The following is a 26,516-nucleotide window of genomic DNA, read 5'->3' as shown; positions in this document are numbered from 1 at the left end:
TGGGGGTCTTTCAACATAAACTTTGGGGAGACATGATTCAACCCATACAGAGAGTATTAAATGTATATAATCCCCCCCCTTTTTTTTTTGTCTTTTTGCCATTTCTGGGACCGTTCCCCGCAGCATACGGAGGTTCCCAGGCTAGGGGTCGAATTGGAACTGTAGCCGCCGGCCTACACCAGAGCCACAGCAACGCAGGATCTGAGCCTCATCTGCGACCTACACCACAGCTCACGGCAACGCCAGATCCTTAACCTACTGAGCAAGGCCAGGAATCAAACCCGCAACCTTATGGCTCCTAGTCGGATTTGTTAACCACTGATCCAGGACGGGAACTCCTATAATCCCTTTCTTAAACATCGATCTTGAAACTCCCTCTCTCTGAACTAAATTTCATTTCAAAACGACAGAATGTGAACTAAAGACTGTGCTTAAAACCTTTAAATTTCATGGCAGAAAATAACACTTAAGCAGACTGAAGCCAGTGTGAATATCTAGTGCTCATTCCAAAGCTGTTTTTAGTAATGTTGACTCCCAACTTTTCTGAAGCTTTTAAAGATGTTTATTTTCAACACTGCTTTTAACAAATTGACATGTTAGTTAGTAAACAAAAAAGAATAGGGAAGGACTGGATAAATGCAAAAAAACCCAAATAGGCCCTATGCAGGGGTAGTAAAGATTCATGTGCACCAACCAGCGATAACTAGTGTTTGATTAATAAAAAGAAAAATAACCACAGTTAGTTGATTGTTTTATTTGTTTAATTTGTTTTACTGAACATTATAGGGCATAAAGTAATGGACATTATTCATTCACTTGTCAACTTTTTTTAAATGGGTTATTATTATTTTTTAGATATAGCAGGTGTTATTCTAGGCAATTGTTATAGGTCAATGAAAAAAAAAAAAAACAGACAAATGACCCTCCAATCTTTGAGCTTACCTTTAGGGAAAGGATGAAAACCATAAGCACTGAATGTAATGAACAAGTAATCTAAATTTTACCTTCTATAAAATAGAAGTTATAATTGAACCTAGCTTGTAGGTTTCTTGTAAGATTAAATAAGATAGTAAAATGTGTATTTATCAGTGGAATTTCTTGCCAGTCCAAATAGCCATTTATTCAACATTTGACGTAGATTTGAAACCTCAGTGGTTAAGTTAATTGAAAAATTTTGATAATCTTTTGATACTTAGTACTTATATTGCATTCTTTGAAATTAGCTGACAGAAACAGCATTAACACTCTTGACCATTTTTAATGACCCCTTAATTCTTCCTGTAAATTTGAAGATTATCAGTGTGAGTGAAGTAATCCTTAAATATCTTATTTTTAATCACTTAGTAAATGCTATTTTTCTATTCTCATTTTCCCTTCAAAGGGCTGAATTATGAAGTGGAACATGTCTTAATTTCCCCTTTTCTTTGTTGATATTCAAGTTCAGTGATGAATATTATTGGGTTCAAAGTGATAATATATTTAAATATAGAATTAAGACATTACAGATGTGTCTGTCTTTTAATTATAAACTTATTATTCACCAGCTTTCTAAATTTAAAGTTATAACTCTTGACCAGGTCTGAAGGTTTGCTTTTGTGTGTGTGTGTGTGTGTGTGTGTATAATAACACTCTTAATTCTGAATATTTCATCATAAATCCATCATTTTGCAGGGGATTTCTTATTTTTTGATCTTTGATCATTTTTGTACTAGTATCACATTCCTTACAACTTAAACTTAAAACGTTACTTTCCTTTTCATGATTTTCCTTTTGACACATAATTCTGATTAACTAATACATATATCATGAAGAAATATATTTTCTTCTTGTATTCCTCTCAAGAAGAGAAGAGAGTCCGTATCTCTTTTCCTCATTTGCATGTCTTAAGTCTCAGACTCATTTAATGTCAATGAAAAAGCAAGTATTTAGGTGTTATTCATTTCATAAGCTAAAAACTTTGTAGATCAAATTTACGCTTTTACTGTAGATTCTGTAATTGTACCATGAAAGAAGTGGATAAAATATTTTGTATAAAGTGTCTTACAGCTTTATTTTTCCTTGTTAAAAGAGCAAGTAAATGTGAGTGAGATACAGTTTGGTAAAACAAAACGGAGATTGCTTATGTAGTTATGCTCCAAATTGCTCTTTTGCGTCTTATGTGTTTTGAATATTGAAGCCATTATTACTTATTGAAATGTTCTAGGTAAAAGCTTTCAATTTTTATTACTAATTTTCCTGTGAAATAGCTGTTTTTTATAAATGTAAGGATTTCAAGGGTGTTAAACTTTCCTAGTTATGCAGAAGTATATATAAATCACTGAATGACATCTGTTATCAAATATGTACTATAGCATCTAGCACACAGTAGGAGTTAAAGAATTGTTAGTTGTTACTATCTTCTTTGTAAACTATTTTGCGTACACTACAAATTTAACTTTTTAGGAAACTTCTTGACATTTTAATAAGTAATAGAAACAGAAGTTATTTTCCAAAAGTATATACCTCAAATATAAATCATATATTTGCATATGTAATTTATAGACAAATATAAATGTACATATACTATATATATAAATATATATGACATTGAAATGAATTTAAAAAGCTTTTTAGAGCATTTTCTTTACAAATGGACACTACTCCTGGTTTCAGACTTTTTATTTTCTCATTCATCCTTTCACTCCAGGTGTCCATTGATAGTTTGTTTTTTTTATTTCAATTATGTCATTTTACAAGTCAAAATATTAGAGAAAAACATGAAATTCACCTAAAGATGTTATAGTTATATACAGTTATAATAATATATAGTCATTATATAGACCTAAATTTTTCGTTGGCAGTGGAGTAAATATGGACTTTGGGCTCCTTTCACTAGTCAATCAAATGAGCCATAGCCTGATAAAGTGTAACACGCTAGAAATAAAATGTGTTTGTAGCTCCCTGATAGCCAGTTAAAGTGCAGTAATGACCTCAGTGTCATTTATGAAATTAAACACATGAATACACTTAAAATGTATTCTCAGAATAATCAGGCATTTACATAACTTGCATCCTTATGTAATACTGCTTTAGAAATTCTTGAAGAACAGTTTACATATAGAATCTGCGACAGTGCTATCTAATAGAATTTTCTGGGATATTAGAAATGTTCTACTTGTGAACTGAGTAACTTAATTTTTAATTTCATTTAAGTTTCACTAAATTTAAATAGTCACATGTATTTATTGACTATTATACAGAACAGAGCTAAAGTCATTAATATTTTTTCTAGATATGTCCACCAATATGATAATTATTGAATTACATCCACTATCACTATGTTATCTATATCATGTACTTATTCTTAAAAAACACTTTTTAAGGAATGTTTATAGTACTACAGAAAAAAGCAATAGTCATGTCATGATTGTTGAACTTAAAATTTGGAATCAGTTATATCTCAAAACATTAGATCACTACTTGGTCTAATTGTAATTTTTAAATTGTATGTCTATTTTTATGAAACAAAATAATGTATTTTATGTACATATATACTGATTATACTATGCAGTCTGAATATTTACTCTGAAAAACATATTTGTTTGTTGAGATGATTTTCACAGATAAGGGGTAACATCTAGGGCAGTTACTACAAACCAGGTACGGGAACTCAACAAATAATTGATAAATGAATGAATAGGATCAGGTAGCGAAAATAGTAAAAAAAAAGCTTCATTGGCTATATTAACCTTTCTTCTAAGATATTAGAGAACATGCAATGAAACCTTCATTTTCAACCCAGCTAAATGCTAGTATAGAATCGTGTTATGTTACATAAATACTAATGTCTTCTCATTACACTTATTATGGCCCTTTACTCACAGGTATGGTAAAACTTTTTGAATTTATTAGCATTATTGTACACCTCTATTTTGGGGAAAATAATTTATTTCATTCTATGTAGATGAAGGGACAGCCTCATTATTTACTATTATTATGACGAAGAATCATATTAGTATAGCATTAATTTTATTTCCAAACATAAGAGGCTCCCATGATTTTTAAACTTTGAAAATTCTACCAACTGCAAATAGAAAGCTATATTTTAAAGCTATATTTTATATCACTATAAAGCTCTAGCAAATAATATGTTGAAACAGTCATCTCAAAATGAGCTGGAGCCAGGAAGCTAAAATGAAACCCTGGCTGATGCATTTAAAAAAATAACAAAACTTCAAGGATACGGTCAGTAACAAAACTAATTTATAAAGCCAACAACTTAACATTGGGAATGCCAGTTTCATAAACAATGAAAAAAATGCATCCAAATTCTGTTTTTGTTGTTGTTGTTGTTACAAAGTGAACATATGATATGACAAGTACTACAACTCAAAGTTTGTTGAAAGACAATTTCCCGTTGGCCTAACACATTTCTGTAGGTTTTGTGAGCAGGCATACTGACTGCCTTTCTTTTTTTAATATCTTTTCAAAAATGCTTGCAGTTTTTCAAAATAATTGCTTCAAAAATAGATATCAGCCTTGAAAGATAGTGTCTCTTTTCTGGTTCACAGCCTTGAATACTTGAGATATGTTCTCCCTCTGAAACAGGCATGCCTACTGCCCCTTATAAAAGACTTGGTTTCCCTAAGGTTAGGTCTCTCCTATAACATAATCCACTGTTTTTGTAGATGCCAAATGCATCTTTGCATCACCCTGTGGCAACTGGGTCGTAGAGAGTTGCCTCAGGAAAATACTGATTCTTCATGCCTGTACCTGCTTCTATCCCTCATGTAATCAAGTCCTCTGTCTCTGATGACTCTGGATATAGTGCCTCACATAAATATCAATTCCAACATTATATGTCTGCTATAAATATATGAAAATGAGAAAATAGTAATGAAATAGAAATAAAATAATTAGAACAGCCCCTTCAATAATTTTTGAAAAGAAATGCTGTTTCATTTCTAAAACAGAAGGTACTATTGAGAAAATTCAAATCACTAGAATAGCAATGACATATATATGTTTAAAATATAATATTTTGCAAGGGGAGTTCCCATTGTGGCTCATCAGGTTAAGAACCCAGCTAGTATCCATGAGGATGTGGGTTCGATCCCTGGACTTGCTCAGTGAGTTAAGGATCTAGCATTGCCACAAGCTTTGGTGTAGGTTGCAGATGCGGCTGGGATCTGGTGTTGCAACTGTGGCTCTGATTCGACCCCTAGCCTGAGAACTTCTGTACGCAGCAGGTGTGGCCCTAAAAAGAAAGAAGGGAAAAAAATATAGTATTTTTTTGTTCAAGATATTTAGATCAAGGGTCACAGTTTTCATGGATAAAGAGTTTGGACAGGTTTCACAATCCTGCAGTTATGATGTTGGCTGGCCTGGGCCTTATGTGAGGCTTTTCTTCCAAGTTCGGCTGGTGTTGACAGAATAGAGTTCATAGGATCTGCAGAATTCATGGTGGCTTTGACTTTAGGGCCAGTAGGAATAGACTTCTCCGATGAGTTATCTTCTCGTAAAGTTTCCTCTGATTAGGTCAGGTCCATCAGGATAGGCTTCCCTTAGGCAGATCATTGTCAGACTGGTCACATGACATTCCATCATGTTCATAGATCTGTGCACACTCGAAGGGAGGACGGGAACATACAGAACACGAACATCAGTGAGGAGAATCTTAGCGGCCACCTTAGAGTTCTACCTAGTGTGATAACAAATAAATATACCTCATTAGCAGAGGATAGTCATAAAAATGAGATATATACATATATGCAAAAACTACACAAACATTGTATTTCCATTGAACTCCTAATATTATAGCATTATTACCCAGAAAATAATGTTTCCACTCTATAGCCCTTTCAATTTCCTCTTCTCTTTATTTCACTTGATTCCTGTTTTTTTCTGCATCTGTAGAAGGGTTTTTAACCTGGACTTTCAGTGTGGTCTCTTATTCAGAAATTTCAATGTGTTTTATAATAAAGAAATTAACTTACCTTTTCACTACATTCTCAAAGTCATTTACATTTACAAATCTCCCAAATGAACAAAAGGAAAAATAATTATAGCCTGTGAAATAATTCTCACATGCCTATCAAGCAAGTAAGAAAATCTGTTATTGTTCTATGTCACTGATACTCTCATTCATCATTAATTAATTGAAGTCATAGTGTTTTAACAAATTAAATTTCAACAGCATGAGATTCAGTTACTCAGAGATATTACTTCTAAGCCTCTTTAAATACATTTATGGTTTTGATAACAATCATATGTAAGATTGGAAAGAGTAAAAGAAACTGAGCGTGCTAATTAACAGTCACTTTCTTAGGAATTTTATAAAAGTAAGACATTTGAGGAATGCTTTTTAAATAGTATGAATGGTTATTTTTGACTCTCCTAAGTTTTTATTTTGAAAAAAAGACTTACAGAAAAATTGCAAAATATTATTTGCAATCACATACACACTTCACCCAGATTTCCTTGATGTTAACATCTTCTATACCATAGTAAAATGATCAACATGGCTGTATTAATATTTATACAACGTATTAATTATAATGCACGCTGTGCTTGGATTCCCTCTGCTTTTGAACTAATGTCTTTTTTTTCTGTTGTAAGATCTAAGACAGGATCCCACACAGGTTTAGCTCTTATTCTTCTCAGTCTTCTCCATCCTGTACAGCTTCCATCCCTGCCTTCATGCTTTTGAGGACTGGTCAGGTATTTTGTAGATTATTCCTTAATTTGAGGTTGTCTGATATTTTTTCTCATTATTAGTTTTTGGCAAGAATACCACAGAAGTAACATAATCTAGTTTCAGTCACTGTGCTGATACATCTATTACTGATGATAACCCCTAACACTTGGCTAAGATGCTGCTATAACGTCTCTCCACTGTAAGATTACTCTTGTGACCTTTTAAAATATATATCCTGGGGGAGATATTTTTAAGATTAGGCAAACATCCCCCTTCTCCTCAAACTTTTACCCATGAGTTTTAGTATCCATGAATGGATTTTACCTCCAGCAATTACTATTGTGGTGTTTTACCAGTGATTTTCTACTTCAGTGTTGGGAAAAGAAAATCAGCAGTGAACCATTGATGTATTTCCCTCATTTATATCTTTACTTGATTATTTATGTTAGTGTGGCCATTTGGATATCTATTTTATTTTATAGGTATAATCCAATACCACTGTTATTTATTCTGTTGCTCAAATTATTCCAGCTTTGGCCACTGGGAGCTTTTTTAGGTGAATTCCTGGGTCCTTTTCGAGCATTTTTTCCCTCTGACACCTTGAGATGTTACAGGCTTATCTTGCATTTTCCCTCCCTACTCTGGAATCAACTAATTCTTCAAGGAGCCCATTTCTTTAATATGAAATGGTTTTAGAAACCAAGATCTAGGTGTGAGGTGTCCCATTTACTTCTTGCTTGTTTCTGCTTCTAGATGTCCTCATTGGACTAAGCTAGAACATGTATGATGATATTAACCCTTTAAACTCCTCATTCAAAGAGAAATAACAGTTTAGTCCCATGTTACCCAAAGTGTCTGTGGTCTATTGATCAGCAGCATCAACATCATCTGAGAGTTTGGTAGAAGCCCAAATGCCCATCAAAAAGCCTAATGCATCACAATCTCCATTTAACAAGGTTGAAAAGCAGTGATCTAGAAAGCAGCACTTCTCTTTCTTGTGATGTGAGGAGCTAAGATATAAATTCAGGAGATTTTTTTTGGTATATATACCAGAGGTTAAAGGCAGAGCTTTAGCCCTTTGATGCCTTAACATCCCTAGAAGATCAGTGAGATTTATTCAAATCTCAGGTGGCTGCACAGAAAGAAAAAAAATGATCCCAGGAGTAGAAGAAATTCATTCACCAATACCTAGTCTGCCTAAAATGTAAATTCTGTTCTTATGTGATTGATATTCATTTGTGTTTGTGTGTGTTCATTACTGAACAAAGCCTCATAGGGATATTTTTATAATAACGTTTAATATGAAGAAAATTATTTCTAAACATAGTTCTTTTAAGTGATAACAGATAAGCCAATAGCAAATATCTATTCAATAAAAGTGCAATTTTAAATTACAGAGGTAATTTACAAATTAAATGCTTTAAATCTTGAAACAATATAAAAAAAGAAAATGAATTTTTGTTGTTGTTGTCTTTTTAGGGCTATGCCCACTGCATATGGAGGTTCCCAGGCTAAGGGTTGAATTGGAGCTGTAGCTGCTGGCCTAGACCACAGCCACAGCAATGCCAAATCCGAGCCACATGTGTGACTTATACCAATAAGCTCATGGCAACGTCAGATCCTTAACACGCTGAGTGAGGCCAGGGATCGAACCTGCGTCCTCATGGGTGCTAGTCACATTTGTTTCTGCTGAGCCACAGTGTTTCTGCTGAACTCCCAAACATGAAACATTTTGACCTATGTGAAAATTTTGTTTCTCTCAAGGTAAATCTTTAATTTATAGAGAATTTTTAGAGTGAATATAGAAAAAAGTGGAATACTAAGGAATTTTTTTAATGGTAGAAAGCATTCCTAAATATCCCATCAATAATTTAGTAGGGCCAATACTTTTAAAAGACAAGGTAATCACAGAAGGCAGCCATCATTTTTTACCTTTGTAATGGCCAAAAAGAGAAGGTGAATGAAAGTCAATTTATTAGCGTTACCCATGAAAAGAAACTTCAGTGGTGTAACATAAAACTTACAAGATTTATAATGCATACAACTTTGTTTTAAAGGCAGGTATTCCCACATTAAAACAAAGCTCAGACATAGAAAACAAACATGATTACAAAGGGGAAAGATTGGGTATAATGATAAATTAGGAGCCTGGGATTAACATACATGTATTATTGTATATTATAGATAATCAACAAGAACCTACTCTATAGCACAGGGAACTATACTCAGTATTTTGTAATAACATATAAGGAAAGAAGCTGAGAAAGAACACACACACACACACACACACACACACACACACACACACACACACACGCATATGGGTGGATGTGTAACTGAATCACTGTACTGTAGCCCTGAAACTAACTTGACATTGTAAATCAACTATACTTCAAATTTTTTTAAAAAAAGCCCACATAATTTTCTAGTGCTGACCTCCAACCACTTTACTTGGTCAGAAAACTCAAGTCTTTATAACTTTATTTTTCCTTCTAAATTCAGGGGGAAAAATTGTAGATGGAATATATGGCTTTCTGTTTAGCATGATTTGAGAACCTAAAGCCACAAAACATCTGTTTTGAGCAGGAAACATGCTCTAGATTTCCGTGGGGGAAGTTATTCCTTCTGGATAAGAAGTAATCTATTAAAATAAAAATGTTGTACCAGTCCTGTAGGAACTACTAGCTGAATTAATTACCTGAGAGGGGTCCGGGCGGTGAGGGCCAGGGCATAGCATCAGTGTGTTTTGACAGGGAAGTTACAAGAAGAGATTGGCCTCTGGCTTAGAAAGTGCAAAATGAAATTCAACATCCCAACAATGAATTCTGAATACCCAGGGAGCAATAATACTCCAAAGTAAACCTGGAGAAGATCACAGAAATGGACATGACAGGAATACACCAAAGGGTGTGAGAGCATTAGAAAAAAACACATTACATTTTATACTGTAGTCTGGGGCCTGCCAAATATAAAACATAGGGTTCTTCGCTACAAGCCCCAGAAGCCTAATTTTGTTCATTTCATTAGGAAAAAATAAAAACAAATACCTATCTATATATATACAAACACACACACACACACACACACACACACACACACACACACACATTTAGGAAGGATAAGCAGGATCTTAACAGAAATAAAGCGAAAGCCAAACACCAAATAGGCCTCAAGAAGAGCAGAAAGATGGTAATCTCAGGAAACTGAAATAACAGGGCTAGCCACACAATTTGTAGGGCCCAGTGAAAAATAAAGAAGCACGGCTTCTTGTTTAAAAATTGAGACTTTCAAGATTGTAAGAGTAGAACATTATACGAAATGTAGAGCCCTTCTAAGAGCCAGATCCTGTGTGACGGCAGAGGATACAAGCCCATGAATTTGGCCCTGGGTTTCAGGAACGAGTGGATACGTTCTTCAAGGCTCTTGCGCTAGAATAAGTTAGCTGCTGTGGTTTCCCGTCCCTCTGCTGCGTTGCTCAAGATTCGTATTTCTGCGAACCAGAGGTTGTAGGCCAAGTCGTGTGACCACATGAGGCAAGAGATGAGGGGGCTTTGTTTAGCAATCCCATCAAGATTATATGCAGTCATGGGGAAGAGGAAGGACTTTCTCAAAGAAAAATAAAGGCATTGTTAGGAAAGAAAGAGGGAGAATTTCCTTATGTGCAGGTAAATATATGAATGGATGTTCACCTAAGGGAAAAAAAAAAGATGAAGAATCCATTCTAAAACGACTATGACCAGCTTCTAAGAAGCTACCTCTAAGGGTGTCAGTAGTTTCTCTATAACTGTGCCCCAGTAGCAACTTCTGTGGGTCATAGATGCTCTGTTTTAAATATCTCCAATTGGAGTTCCCGTCGTGGCGCAGTGGTTAATGAATCCGACTAGGAACCATGAGGTTGCGGGTTCGGTCCCTGCCCTTGCTCAGTGGGTTAACGATCCGGCATTGCCGTGAGCTGTGGTGTAGGTTGCAGACGCGGCTCGGATCCCACATTGCTGTGGCTCTGGCGTGGGCCGGTGGCTACAGCTCCGATTCAACCCCTAGCCTGGGAATCTCCATATGCCGCAGGAGCGGCCCAAGAAATAGCAACAACAACAACAAAAAAAAGACAAAAAAAAAAAAAAAAAAAAAAAAAAACTCCAATTGTTCACTTCAGTGATTCTAGGAAACTTAAAAAAAATATTTTCCAATAAACTTCCCAATATAAACTATTATAGCTAATACCCTACTCTATTATGACTATTGAAGAATAAGATTTTAAAAAATGTTTTAGGAGTTCCCGTCGTAGTGCAGCAGAAACAAATCTGACTAGGAACCATGTGGTTGCGGGTTTGATCCCTGGCCTTGCTCAGTGGGTCAAGGATCCAGCCTTGTTGTGGCTGTGGTATAGGCCAGCAGCTACAGCTCCAACCCAACCCCTAGCCTGGGTGTGGCCCTAAAAAAGACAAAAAGACAAAAAAAAAAAAAAAAGGTTTAGATGAATAAAAATAATCATAGGAATTACTCTGAGGTAAGATTAGCTTATATTTTCCAATCAGTATGTATTTATGACCTTAGAGTCTGGCTTTTGAGGTCATTGAATTTTTGCCAAGGAGCTGTCTCTGGAGGGAGCAGAGGGGTTAGGACACAATTTCTGGAGCCAAAATCATTGCTTTTAAAGCTCAGCTTTGCTATTTGCATCCTGTTCAGTCTCTGCACCTTAGAGTCCTCCTCTGTAGATTATAAATATTATAATTAACTTAAAATATCTTAAAATGTGACATAATTTAGGAGACGAGAATGATCATTAAAGAAAATTTTTTTTTCCAAGCATCAAAAATTAGATATAAAATAACTTAATACAGTCCTTTTGGGAATACTGTAACTTGATTTCTTTCTGAGGAATTTTTTTTTTTTATTTCCTGTTTCCTTCCTTAAATGGGTAGTTGTCTCTGGAGAGGAAAGAGCAAAATGGAGGTTTTCTTTTATCGGCTCTTCTTTGGTTGCCTAAAGAAAAGGGCTGGGAATTTTCTTTTTCATTCTCATCTCTGTTTCAAAGACAATTGAACATCGATACCGATCTGTGTATCTGCTTCTTGTGTAAAAGAGAAACCATCCTGTGCCACCAGCGCCCACTGTTATCTGGTTTTAAATGTCAAGAACACTTCAGCATAGAAAGAAAGAAACGGAGATAACATTCAAAGAGGAAAATACTGAAGACAAAGATAGAGTCCAGCCATCTAAGCGCCTGTGTCTTCCAGACAGGCGTTGGGAAAAGATTCATCAACCGAAACCTAAAACATTTTGCAGCTTCTGACTTATCTAACCTTGTGATTTATAGCCACATATCATGTTTATATATGTATGATTGTAGTATTTGTCTATGTTTGTGCTATACTGATGAATAATGGAAAGTAGCTCAGCTACTTTAAACTGAATCGCTTAAATCAGTTCAGCTATGACACTCTGTCTTCATGTCACTCCTTTCAAGGTCTAGCCTCAGATGCGCTTAGTGGCCTCAAGGATTTTTTGTTTGTTTCTTGCAACAGATATTATACCTTGACAGTTCTATGATGTATAATTATGTGTAAACCGTGTTACATGCTCCTCCTTTACACAAATAATCTGGCCTGTTATTTATAAGTCCAGTGGTTCTCTGTTTCAGAGAGAAAAAAAGATTGACACTTTTTTATCGTCTCTCTTCATGGCTAAGTTTATTACTATTTACAAAGATATTACACTTTTAGAATTAGCACCATTTGATGGCTTTACATGTTGAGAATAACAAACAATTGTGTTTATTATTATAGCATTAACATAGAAATTTAGAATAAATTCAGCACCTTCTTTGAGACAATTTTGTAGTAAACCATCCAAACAGCTTCCTAGGAAACTGTTTACTATATTTCCTAGTTCTAATTTCTCAGGACATTAATAGATTTTACAAGTGCTCAAAAAGTACTTATAGAAAGAGTGAACAACTGAATAAATGTGTAGGAAATACAGTCTTAAACATAGCAGGATTCTTTGCTAGGATTTTTCCGTTTATTATGCTCATACTAAGCCTGAGCTCCTTAGACTTAAACTTTTTTAAACATATTTCATCATTAATGTCTTATTAAACATGAAAAGCAATTATATTTTTAGTCCCAGAATCCATACTTTTGTTTTATATCACACAGGGGGAATCTATCATAGGACTGGGTTTGCAGGGATATTTACTGGGTACTGCAGCTGCAATTTGAACTGACCATCAAAAACTTGGACTATGGCCTTGTAATCCAAACTGAAAGATAGCTCAATGATCTCTTAACTGAAATATGTTCACAATGTATTAATCACAGTATAAAACATCATAATTGGCCATTTGATATCTTAAAAGATGATATAATTATATTATACCGTATAATATAGTTATAAAATAGTCATGACTATAATATAGTTACAAATGGTTATTGAAGAAAACAATACTTACTTATTGATCACCGGTTAATTAATCCTCAGGTACTTTCTAATTTTTCTTAATCTTACTCCAGGCACAAAGTTGTAACTCTTTCATATTCATGATTCTGAAAGCTACTTACTTTCTAGAATTAGGGCTTTGGGACTGCTTATTGACTAGAACCTAAATATTTACTTTTCATTTAGTAGGAATGGTCTTCAAGATAAGTGTGATACTATACATTGTTTTGTATATTATTAAAAATGAGGTTTTCCTCACACAAACATTTGTACTTACACTATACCTTTATGTTACATTAAATAATTCTCCCCAAGAGCAAGAATCACCTCTTGCTAAGTCTAGATCTTCTCACTTATCAGGAGGACCTAGGTTTAAACCCAGAAGCCATGAAAAATTTTATTACAGTTTTTTCTTGTGCAACTACAGTTGGCCCTTGAATACCAAGGGTTTGAACTTTGCTTATCTATTATACATAGATTTTTTTTTTTTTTACAATGACTGTATAGTTGGCCCTGCATACTTGTGGGTTTCACATCTGTGGATTCACTCAACTTGGGTTTGCAAACAATACATGAACCAGGGTTGACTGAATCCTGGGATGTGGAACCCGTGGATTTGGAGGGTTTACTGTGGAACTTAAGCATGTTGAGCATACAGGGGTTTTAATACCCACCCTGTGTCCTAAAACCAATCTCCTGTGGATTCTGAGGGACAGTGGTACTTGATATCTATATTCTTATTCCAAACTAGTTTCTATTATTATTGTTGTTGTTTTTATTATTATTATTACTGTCACTCTTGTTGTTTAATTCTGCTTGATGTCATTCTCTTCTTTCTCTGCCTACCCCTAATGAACTTACTCCCTTGAATAGTTTTGCCTTGGTACAAAAAATCTGAGAACTGCTCTGTGGGAAATTGTGCCATGTAAACCTGTTATTTAGGATTAACAAGGCAGAATTTTCAGTGCATGTGTTTAGTGTGTGTGAAATTGCCATATATTAATGTATTTCACAGAAACTTGGAAATATAGAGATCACTGAAAGAGCGTCTCACCTTCTTTAGTATAAATGGACAAAAAGGAAGAAGCAATTGGTGCAGCCTGAGGTTGCTGGAAGGATGGGAAAGGATTTCCTGGGAGAGAGGCTACACTAATTCAGACTTAAAGGATGAGTGTACACTGGCCACTTGTATGGAAACTCACATGTATGGTGGGGACAGTTATGGCCGGTGAGCATGATATGTCTGACCCACTCTGCTATCACAATACATGTTTAGTTTGCTAGCAAGACAAGAATATGACACAGTGGGCTGGAGATACAGCCCCTGACTTGTTATATTTCAAAGTAAGCTAGATGATGTGTCTGTGTGTGTGTTTGTCAAGATACTTGGAAATATCTTTATGATATTTGGAAATCTTTAAGATATATATAGTATCTTTATATATATCTAATAAGATATGTAATATCTTTAAGATATATGGAAATCTTTGATTTTGTGTAATAAGGAAAATCTTGTTTTTCCGGTTGAAACTGAATATAAACAATAGCTTATTATTCACCTCAAAAATTGAATCTGGGGAATTTGGTTGATAAGTTTGATGTAAGTTTTACTCATCTTTTGCAAATTGTTAAAATATTACAGCTCTAAAGATTAACTGAAAGTAATAATCTCCAGCTCTTTTTGTTTTCAAACATATTGGAAGTTTTACAGTTTCCTCGCCTTATGCATTATGCCAATAATTTTAGGTATTGTCTTTATGTCAAGTTACAGAGCAAGAATTGATTTTCTGTTTGAAACACTGCTACTTCCTAGACTGTTCTTTCATGGCTAACACTGGTTACACTTAGATTGCCAGATCCTGAATATTTAAAAAAAAAAAAAAACGTGAAAATCTTTGAAAAGACCTTTAAAACTATTTAATTAACTGTAGGTTGTATACCTTTCATCACATTTTCTGTGGCATATATTATATCAGAATTTTTATTTTAATTTGCTCTAGCTGCTATTATTTGTAAAACACTTTGTAAAGGTTACTTAGATACCTAGGAGCAAATTAAAGACTTCCATGTATTTTTTAAGAAGTTTTTGATATAATGCAAATTATTGCAAGTATATAATAATATGTTTTTAATAATTTTTGTAAATTGTATTTAAAAACCCATATGTGCATTCCTTAAATGGTCATAAATGGAGAGTTTTGCATGTAAGTTCTTCAAACAATAACATGAAGTACTAAATATATTATATGATAATAAAATAGGATGGGTTTTATGGTGGCAGTTTGGTTCTAAAAGATTAATCAAGTTTCCTTTGTAATGCAGATCTAAAACAAGACCTTGGTACTTTTGTGAGGTATTGTCCTGGTAGTGAAGAGAAGAAGGCAGGTAACAAGTAGCAGTGGGGAAAAAATTATTTTCAAAAACACAGTTTACATCTCCAAAAATGATGATTCTCATCATATTGATTCTATTACCCTACAAATATGAAACGCTTATTATATCAAAGAAATTTGTATATAAAAAAGAGAAAATGCAAGTCATATTAGATATTGAGTTTGTGTCTTTAAAAATTTTATATTTGGGAGTTCCCGTCATGGCGCAGTGGTTAACGAATCCGACTAGGAACCATGAGGTTGCGGGTTCGGTCCCTGCCCTTGCTCAGTGGGTTGACGATCTGGCATTGCCCTGAGCTGTGGTGTAGGTTGCAGACGCAGCTTGGATCCCACGTTGCTGTGGCTGTGGCGTAGGCCGGTGGCTACAGCTCTGATTTGACTCCTAGCCTGGGAACCTCCATATGCCGGGGGAGTGGCCCAAGAAATAGCAAAAAGACAAAAAGACGAAAAAAAAAAAATTATATTTGCTTTTAAAAATAATTAATTCTCCTGGGTGTTTCCTTCACTAAAAATACTTCAAATTAATTATAATATGAAAGTACACCTAATAGGTAACTATAAAAAAATATATATATATATAGCTGCAGAAATGCCAACTATCTAAAGTATATACATAGTATATATATGGACATATATATAGACATTAACTAAAATAAAACAATATAGTAAAACTCTTACCATTTTTAGATGATTTTTATCTCTATAAATGCATTTGAAGATAAATTTAATAACAATTTATTATAGGGGAATTGAACAATTTTAGAAAGCTCTTTGGTATCATAGTGAGAAAATTATTCCACAAAGGTCACATTTTATTCAACTTTAATTCATTTTCCTGTGTAATTCAGTATTTTCCCAGTAAAATCACTTTCATGGAGTGGTGGATGAGAAGGTGGGAAAATTTTCCTGACCTCTAAAATAGAGAAATGTATAAGGAAAATGTTGAATATAGGAGTGTGCAAACACATCAGAGAACTGATGATGTTTATATGATGAATTGCCTGGAGGACTAGAGAAGAGAAATTTAAATTAAAAAAAATATATATTTGCTTGATAATCTGTTAAACAAAGGAAGACCAGCCAGCATATGAGATTTTTAAATTGAATCACTTCTATAATATCAGGGGACAATAAATAAAACTTTTATCTCCATCTGTATAAAATGTTTTTGGTAATTCTGTGCCCTCAATTTTCTGACAGCCTGAGTGATCTGGGGAAAAAAAAAAACCCAATTATACTATTCAATCATAGCATAATTAAAACTTACAATCTACAATTAAATGAGTAATTGCAAAGTCAAAAATGTATACATGTGCACCAACAGATTTTGGTGTATATCCACACACATGAGACTTTTTAATAATTTGAGTCACTCTCTGCTGAGCTTTATTGTACTTTCATCTTAACATTCACGAATTCTAATTATTTTTCATCATGAAATGATCTTTAAGCCAGATCTTAAATCACACGTGACAACGAAGTAGAGAATGGCAGGGAGAAGTGTGCATGGCATTAATGGTGCAGAGGAAAGTTGCTAAATGAAGACAGTCAACTGGCTTTTCCTTCGAAGGCGAAACAAATACTCTCAAAATTTGTATGAGCAGGTTTGCACTCATAGAATATCTACTTTGCTGAAAATTTTGGAGAAGGATATTCTAACTTTTCTAGGGAGGAGGAGGAGTCCTTACTATTTAATCGTATTTGCTAAGATTGTAACCTAATTATCTCACTATTCCAGCTTCAGTGAAAACAGCATAGATAAATGCAAGTATATTTTAAATTTTAAGTCTATTAAAAGATGATACAATGTGGAGAAAAGAGCACTGGCCTAGAAGTCAGGAGACCAGAATTCTTTACCTTTTCTAGCTGTGTGACACTTAGAAAATTAATTTAGGTTTGTGTTCCTACTATATAAAATGTAAATGTTATTTAAAGCACTCTAGGACACTCGAGGAACACTCTGCTTTTTCTAGGACTAATTTTGATTTTTGTTTTGATATGCATATTTCATACATTTGCGCAAGGTTTGGTGGATACAGTAATGGGCAAGAAAAAGAAACACAATTTTTATTTCCTTTGAACAGGCTAGCCTCAAATACAGTCTATATTTACACAATTAATTGTTATCCTACTGTTATTTCTAAGTTTAATGTCTTTATTGGAATATATTCTGTAGTCATGATACTAATTAGAGTGCTTTCGGCTTCAAGTAAGAGAAAACCTAACTCAAAAGTTCATTAAACAGGAAACCCCTTGTAGCGCTAGTAGGTTAAGGATCTGGCTTTGTCACTGCAGTGGCTCAGGTCACTGCAGCTTGGTTCACTGTTGTGGCAAGTGTTTGCTCCCTGGTCCAGAAACTTCCAAATGCCATGAGTGCAGCCAAAAAAAAGTTCATTAAACAGTCAAAACTATGTTATCTTGTCTAACAAGAAATCTAGAGATAGGAGTCTCCAGTGTTAATTCAGAGGAATAGTAACATTTTATGGAGGCAGGTCTCTTCAGTTTTGTTGCTCTTTGGTTTTCCTATAGCTGAGTTTCTTCCTTTTCTGCAGAGTACACCAGTAGTTCGGAGCAGTATATCAAGTCAGTATCAAGTTAAAACAACATCCAAAGAAATGGTGGTTATCTCTTTCCTGTGTCGCTTTTTGCCAGAAAGGAAATACTGCCTTCAAGACTCCTACCAGATTTTCTGTCATTTCTTGGAGCCGTAGGAAAGCCAGCATTTGAACAAATAGGAATTGTTTGTTTTTGCGTCTGCTTTTATTTTAAAGACACTAGAAGAGGTGTGAATGAGTAGGGGACAGGCGGCAAACAATGTCTGCTGTAATAATTTTTTCTACTCAGAAATCTCATCAACTGGTTCTAGAGTTTCCATTTTGTTTTTGTTCTTATAGTTTTCATTTCTCCGATGAGAGTAACTATCTCGTCATTATGCCCATTTTTTCTTTTCAGATTTCGAACATATTTATCAAAGCTGCTTAAAGTTCTTGTCTGCTAATTCCAATACATGGGTCATTCATAGTGTCTACGGGTTGTTTTTCTGCTTCTCTGCATGCCTACTCATTTGAATATTTGCCAGACATTGTGGATGACATATTTCTGAGAGTCTTTATTTTATTGTCTTCCTTTAGAGAAAAAAAAAAAGAGTTATTCTAGCAGGCAAGTAATTTATGAGTAGATCAGATTGATTTTTTGAGGCTTTTTTGAAGTTTGGGATTCACATTTCTCCCAGTACTATGAGGCTTGTCACTGGCTGATACTTTCCTATATCTATTTAGGTATAAAACTTGTAGCTTCTGTTTTTATGGACTGCAACCAAGTTCAACACCCTGAAACCATCACAGTGGCAACTTGTGTAATTACTGATGTTATAATTTTGTTCCTTGGTACCTGGGAATTTTTCTTTCTTTCCCTCCCACACTATAATATGTTAAAAATAAAAGTAGTTGTAATTTATCCACTGTATTTAGAAAAAGAAGTAGAGTGTAGGACAGCTTAGTCCAGTGTGTTCCCAGAGGTCTCATGGAATTAATTATTTTAACTGCATCTATGTTTAGTGCTACAAAGGAAGGCATAGCATAGAAAAGAGGAATCTGTGTTTTTGAAGGGTGGGATACCAGATTCAAAGGAGATTTCCTTGAAGATGTGATATATTTTAAGGTGAGATCTGAAGGTAGGCAAAGCAACACTTTTTCATGAAAATAGAACATATGCAAAATTCCAGGTGCAAGATGGAAGAGTTTGGAACAATTCAAGGCCTGAATGAAGGACAGCGTAATCAGAATGCAAAAAGCAAGAGGTAGTAGTTATGAGATGAGGTATGGTGAGGCAAACAGTTGCCAAATTATGGAGAACTTTGTTGGTTGTATTAAGATATTTGGATTTTGTCTTGCCTTTCTCCATATCTTGCCTTTCTTCTACCCATTCAGCTAGCAGTGAAATCCTTCTCAGGTGTAAATTTATATCTAAATATAAAACATTAACAAGTTCTTATAACCACTATACAACTGTAAAGGATGGATGCTGGTTTCATCCCTTCCAGAAATACAGCTAAATATCCAATTATAAAGCAATTTTAGATACAACTATTTTTCTAAGGTGACACTTTCAGTTAAGCAATATATTTTGAAAGAAAACATGAGAAAAATACATAGTTTATTCATCAACAAAGCCTTTTTGTAGTTAGTTCCTTAAACAGTTTTTATTAGGTTTAGAGATGCCAGTTCATTAATATAGATTTCTCCCTTTTCGCTTGTCTTAGATTTATTAAAAATTATGATTGAATTTACCATAAATAACCTGGCCCTTTTTAAAATGAAATTTAAATTACAGTAAGTTTCCCAAAGTAAGTATTTTAAAAAATATAGTATCATTTCTGTAAATCTATTTAGTGAAGCTTGGAAGGCAGTTGTATGCATATGCCTGTTTATTATGCTGGAGAAATAGAGATGATTTTACTATTCATTCCTTGGAAATCCAGTTTAGAAATCATAGCCACTTTGTAAAGTATGTATCATTGAGATCCCTTATGACAATAGATATTTATGTCAGTACACTAAATAAGGAGTAGCACCTATCACAGGTAAGACCATCAATCTTTTGCAACTGACACCATCTTGTATTTTTGTTGGTCATTTGGGCCAATGGGAAGTTTTCAGTGATCTGAAGAATACATGTGGGTGGGAAGAAAATTTCTCACTATCAAATTGTTTGTGCTAGTTATAACCAAGATGAGAACAAAATCAAGAAACTATTTTTATTTTATCTTCCTGATGAGGAACATTCTTTAATCACGCTGTAGTTTATGTCAAGATGTATATTTTCCCATTAAACTTGTCTGTCATACTAAAAATAGAATTGCTGTAGAACTTTTAGATTAGCTCAGTAAAAAATCACTTTCACACAAAAGATCTCAGTGACTGAAGTACAGAGCCAATTCACTATGTGACTGCAAAAGCCAAATGTTTTAAATACCAGTTGAAACTCTCATGTTTCTCAAGTTGAAACTTTCAAGAATATATTTAATGTAACATTGATGAGTTTTCCTAATTTTACTCAAAAGCTTTATTATTTAAAACTTACAAACTGAAAAAGGCCCATAAGTCTCAATTTGACTTTCTCTAAATTTTACTGCATTTTCAATTATAAAGACTTGGTTGGCATTTATAAGCAACAAGGCAGGTGTAAATATTACTCAGCAATTCTACCAAAGATTCCTAGTGTTGGCACAGAGAGGGTAAAGTGGATATGGATGTGCTCAGGGGAGAATACGATGTCTTTGTTTTTGTTTGCAGTAGTTAGGATGATTAATGCATCACTGTATCAGGCCTCAATATCTTACCCTTTGTGTGTGCGTGTGTGAGTGCGCGCGCGGGCGTGTGTGTGGAGTTAAGGGACTGTCTTTTTTGATCTAAAGCATATTTTTTCAGTTTTCTGAAACAGTAGTAATTCATAGTGTTGGCAGACAGAGAACTATATATCCCAAAGTGCATAAATTTTATTATCTCATGGGCCCTGCTAATGCAGGAACAGGAGAGCGCCTGAACCTGGCTCTACCCTCCTGGCCTTGTTATGGGTGTCTTGCTAGAGGAAACTCTCACTCCATGTTAGAGAATTCCCTTCTTTTCTCATCAATTACAGGGTTATATTTTTTAGGTGAATTTGCCAGCGACACTATTCTGGAAAACATTGATATTCAAAATAATTAACAGTTGTAAACCCCAGGTACCAATCACTCAGAAATATAAGTGCCATAAATATAGAACAAGCTGGCTCTACAGGCCAGTGTCGCTGAATAGCAGCTGTTTAATAGCCCATTTCAACTAACTGCCTCAACCTAATTCAGAATGGTTTTCAGGAATTTCTCTTGTAGTGCCATCAGTTAAAGATCCAGCACTGTCACTGCAGCAATTGAGTCACTGCTGTGTTAGGGATTCGATCCTTGGCCCAGGAGCTTCCGTATGCCAGGGGGGGTAAAAAAAAAAAAGGAATGGTTTTGATTACTGTGGTATTATAGTCCACTATTTTTCATCTAGAAAAAAATATTTAAAGATAAATGGATTTGTTTTCATATGGGAAAGAATATTGTTATTTTTAGGTATCAATTACAAAGCAGTTAATAATCTTGGTGACCTCTTGAGTTCAATGATGGAATCCTTTTGCAACATCCACCATCTTGCTCTGCTGTGCTCAGTGTAAATGCTTTTCATAATTGTGAAATAAAGCCAGTATTCTCTCTTGCTGGAATTAAGGATCGACCCAAACTTTTAAAGTATAAAACAAATGGCTCTTTTATCTTCTATATACATTTTTGCACATAGACTGTTTTTAACTATCTGCAATGGCAGTGATCCTTAGATGTGTAATTATTAAATCTTAATCCTTAGAACCTCAGTAATTTCCTGAATTTGTCATAGAACTTCACAGTGGTGCAGTTTCTGAAGGCTTTTTCAGTGTGTGTTGATGTTTAGATACATGATTGGACAAACAGATTCAAAGAAACAGCAATCTAATTAAATGGAATTATAAAACTGTTAGTTTAATTATTTTACTGTGAGAGTGCTTGGAAATTTGGAACAGTGGGTGCAGCCCTGTGATACATAACAGTTCACCTTTTCAGAAAAATGTCTGTGTACAAATGAGAGTGGTATTCATAGATCATTACCAAGAATTATGTTTTGTTCATTCACTCATCATTGTATTCATTTATTCAATTTCAATTATAGAATTATTTATTGCATCAGCCTAATATGTGCCAGACACCAGGCTAATTCACTACTTAAACCTGATAAATCTTTGAAAACTCATTTATAACTAAAACTCTGTTACACATACTATGAATTCTAATTTTTTTACATTTTCTTCTTATTGGTCTTAGAGGACTTAGCATAGAAGCCACTAAAATAAAATAAAAACTTTTGAGAATGATTGTGTAGTTTACTACAAGTTCTGTGTAATTAAAATGAGTCCATCATATCAGAGAAAATATATTTTAAGAGTGAAAATATAAATAATTCATTGTGTTATTGTAGGTATGTTTTGCTTTTTCAGTGTTTGTTTTTGTTCACTTGCTTGCTTATTTTTTACATGAGATGCAAAATCTTGTGATTTAAAGCTCAAGTGTATGGTTTGCATTCACATCTCAGCTCTGTCCCGTTTTTGCTGTTTTGCCATCAACGTGTAACTTAACCACTTTGAGACTCAAATCCCTCAACTGTGAAATGGAGATTATAAAACCTCAAAGAATTGTACGAGTATTAAATGGTTTATGTATGTGAAGACCTTATAGGACTACTTCAGATTCACTTATTACACACACACACACACACACACACACACACATATACATATATGCACATTATGTGGTTAGTAAAGCAAAAAATCTTATCTTGCTTATGTGCTTCTGTTGGTTCATCTCAGATCTACTTTGTAATAGCTATTTAACTTTGAGAAAAGTTACTTATTTGGGCATGTTTTCCTCATATGTAAAATGAAGATACTCGTTATACCCACCTCTTGGTTTTCTTCAAGGTTTGAATAAATTAACACACATAGAGTGGTTAACACTGTACCTGGCCCATGGTCAATCCCCAAAACATGTTATCTATAGCTGTTTATTTATTATTTCATCAAAATGTAAATTTGAGATAGTAATTAGTATCTTATTGTCCACCTCCGAGGACAGTTGTGATCGGTGAGTAGACACATGAAGACAAGTAAATGTGTGATCCAAAAACATTTTCTGTATTAACTATTCAACTCTTTATAAATTAAAATATACTATTTGTGAATAATCAGAGTTGGATAAAATTAACCAAGAACATATTTTTTCTTCTTTGCATCTTTGACCTTCGTGTCAGGGTCCAAGGCAAGCTTTGGTTTTTCTCTATTTAGGTTGCCAAGTGATCTTATCAAATAATTCAGGAAATAATATACACAAAGTCTACTGAAAGTGAGCATAAGTCCTAAACTATTGTTTCATAAATATCCTGAGCTATGTTATAATATTATCATTATTGTATATAACCCTTGGTTTTAATGAATGGAAATAAATTTAGACAAACATGAAAAATGATCATTTTGTAGGTGTCTCTCTTTTTTTTTGTCTTTTTGTCTTTTTAGGGTCACACTTGCAGCCTATGGAGGTTCCCAGGCTAGGGGTCCAATAAGAGCTGTAGCCACTGGCCTACGCCACAGTCACAGCAACTCGGGATCCAAGCCGCGTCTGTGACCTACACCCCATCTCAGGGCAACTCTGGATCCTTAAACCACTGAGCAAGGCCAGAGATCAAACCCACAACCTCATTGTTCTTAGTCTGATTCATTTCCCCTGCACCACGACGGGAACTTCTTGTAGGTTCCTCTTTTCATAATATTTTTCTATCTGCCTCATAGGCGCATTTGGAAAATAATTCATCTTAATACCTTTTCTTTACATACACCCTTAATATAAGCATGCTCAATTATTTTCAAAATGCATTGCTTTAATTGTTGATTATCAAGTAGAACAAAATAAATATTGTTTAGCCACACATTACTATGCTAAAAATTTAGGGGTTCATGTCATGGCTCAGAGGTTAACAAACCCAGTTAGCCTCCATGAGGACGCAGGTTTGATCCCTCACCTTGGTCAGTGGGTTAAGGATCTGGCGCCATTAGCTGTGGCGTAGGTTGCAGACGTGGCTTGGATCCCGTATTGCTGTGCCTCTGGTGTAGGCTGGCAGCTACATCTATGATTCAACCCCTAGCCTGGAAACCTCCATATGCTGCAGGTACAGCCCTAAGAAGGCAGAAAGGCAAAAAAAAAAAAAAAAAAAAAAAAAAAAAAAAAAAAAAAAAAATTAGTGATTATTTGGTAAGCATGCTAGTTGTATATGGAATTATGCATCCTACATTTATTCCACTATTTTAACATAAAGTCCTATGCATACTTGTCTTTCTTTATCCATAAAGTGGTCATTGATTGATTTAGTAATTTAAAATAATAATTACCAAAATAAAATAATTACCAAAATAAAACAATCCTAAGTTTGGGCTTCTTGATATTTTCTTTCCAGTTAATTTTTAATTTTCAGAAAATCTCTATTTGAAATTTCTCTTTCAGTGATTTCTTTTGATTTTCAACATTTTCAAAAGAGTTAAAGAAGTGTAAACACGTTGTTACCATTTAAAAATGAAGTTCTAGTTGAGGAGGAAAAAAAATCACATTCTAAAACAGTGATTATCTTTGAATCTTAACCACTTAATATCAAATTGAACCATTTCATAATTGTGACAAAAGGTTTCAGCCCTTTCAAAGACTAATATGAGGAAATAATGAGAGAGTCACAAGGGAATTTCTTCCAGCTCACTACTGACATTGATCAATAGCTTGGAAAATAATGCTCTGAATATGCTACATCGTAATTTTTGGTCATGTTTTTTCTTGTTAGGAACCTTTCCCTGAAATTAACAAAAGACACTGATCAGGAAGCCAGGTGTCCCCATATCAGCCGAATGCCCAGCAGTCCCTCTGCAGACTGGCCCCTGCCAGGTGTAGAAGAAAATGGAGGCATGGATTCTCTGCCATTCAGGCTGATGTTACAGGACTGCACAGCTGTCAAGACATTACTACTGAAGATGAAGAGAGTTCTCCAAGAGGTAATGGTTTACTCCGAGATTCATATCTATCAGTGCTGGTGGATAGTGAGGTCAGTCGACTGGGTTAGTCCCTCCTTCTATCAGTAATTAGCTGAATAACACTGGGCAGTGTCATGTATCCTCTTGGAACTTAGGTTGTCTCATATGTCAGATGAAGGGTGTTTTAATTGTGGTTTATAAGGTACTCTTCAAGTCAAAATTCTAAGATTCTGCAAAGGAATTAAAAAATAATAAACTGATACCAAGCCTGGGGAAAGTCAGATAAAGAGAAATGGGCATCAGCTGTTAAATTACATATTATTATAAAAACTATTGGGAGACTTATTAACTGGACCTTAATGATACTTAGACTCTAGATGATAACAGTAAAGGTCATTTATTTAGTCACTTTTGTCCCAATAATAATTAATTGGGTGAAATTTAATCTGATTGTTTGACAGATTTTGCCCAGTGAACAGAGCTGCCCTCTTGCATCCTGTGCTCAGTTAGAGAATGAGCTATTCAGGCAAATGCACAGGGGTCTTTCATCTTTATGTCCAAGAATGAGCCATTCTCTAGAATTCAAGTATGTTATGGTTTTCTTTTTATAATTATACCAGTTATTTTCTTTGGAGGATTTCTATAAAAAGTATACCAGTATTATTTCAAGGATGTAAAGTGAGGGGACAAAAATTTTAAACGACTTTCCTCTGAATTCAGGACAACAGCCTGAGGTTTCTGACTTCCACTTCAGTGGCTTCTTATTATATCCTATTATCATTCAATTGACTTCTTTTTATTGATAAGGAATATTACTAGTGTGACAACAGAGCAGTATAACTGTCTAGTATGGAGAGTATTACGGCTCCTTTGCAATGATGATCACTGATGTGCCCTTTTCTAACGCTGATAATAACACCAGCAGCTACTAGAGGCCCAAATAGAATCAGGGAGAGGCAAGGAAATTTAAGAGAAATGACTGCTGTACACTACTGGAGGCGTCCGTTCGTGCATTTGTATCAGCTGCGAAAGTAAAAACTGGGAGAGATCTCTGCATCCTATTCCAGTTTATATCCCTGGGGTGGACTTTGTGTCTAGAATCTGTGCAATGGTGTAGAGGAGTGGTATGCTTATACTTGATCAAGGTTAGACTTTCAGGAATTTTATGAGCAGGCAGTTAAGTTCAGGCATAAAAGATTAAATTACACACACTTATAATGAAACAAATTATATATTTAAAAGGATAATCTGTACTCAAAAACTCTGCAGTTCCTATTTATGTTACTATCAACTATACTTGTGAGCTTATTTACATCTGTTGGATGTGGAAATACTATAAAAGAGCTATCGTGCAGATTTCCCAGGTGTAGACCCATTTACGTCACTTTGGT

The 26,516-nt window shown here is 34.6% G+C and overlaps 1 protein-coding gene across 10 annotated transcripts in view; it reads left to right on the top strand.

The window, feature by feature from the left end:
* CCSER1 (coiled-coil serine rich protein 1) overlaps positions 1–26,516 on the top strand; it is a 1,224,168-nt gene that overhangs the window by 402,997 nt on the left and 794,655 nt on the right. For all 10 annotated transcript variants that reach the window (XM_021100741.1, XM_021100737.1, XM_021100740.1 and 7 more), the window contains one exon: positions 24,939–25,146. In XM_021100741.1, the coding sequence (XP_020956400.1) occupies positions 24,939–25,146 (208 nt within the window). The remainder of the gene's footprint in view (positions 1–24,938; positions 25,147–26,516) is intronic.

Source organism: Sus scrofa, chromosome 8 (genome assembly GCF_000003025.6).
Source record: "Sus scrofa isolate TJ Tabasco breed Duroc chromosome 8, Sscrofa11.1, whole genome shotgun sequence".
NCBI classification, from domain to species: Eukaryota; Metazoa; Chordata; class Mammalia; order Artiodactyla; family Suidae; genus Sus; species Sus scrofa.
This window is presented reverse-complemented; position numbering and strand designations above follow the sequence as displayed.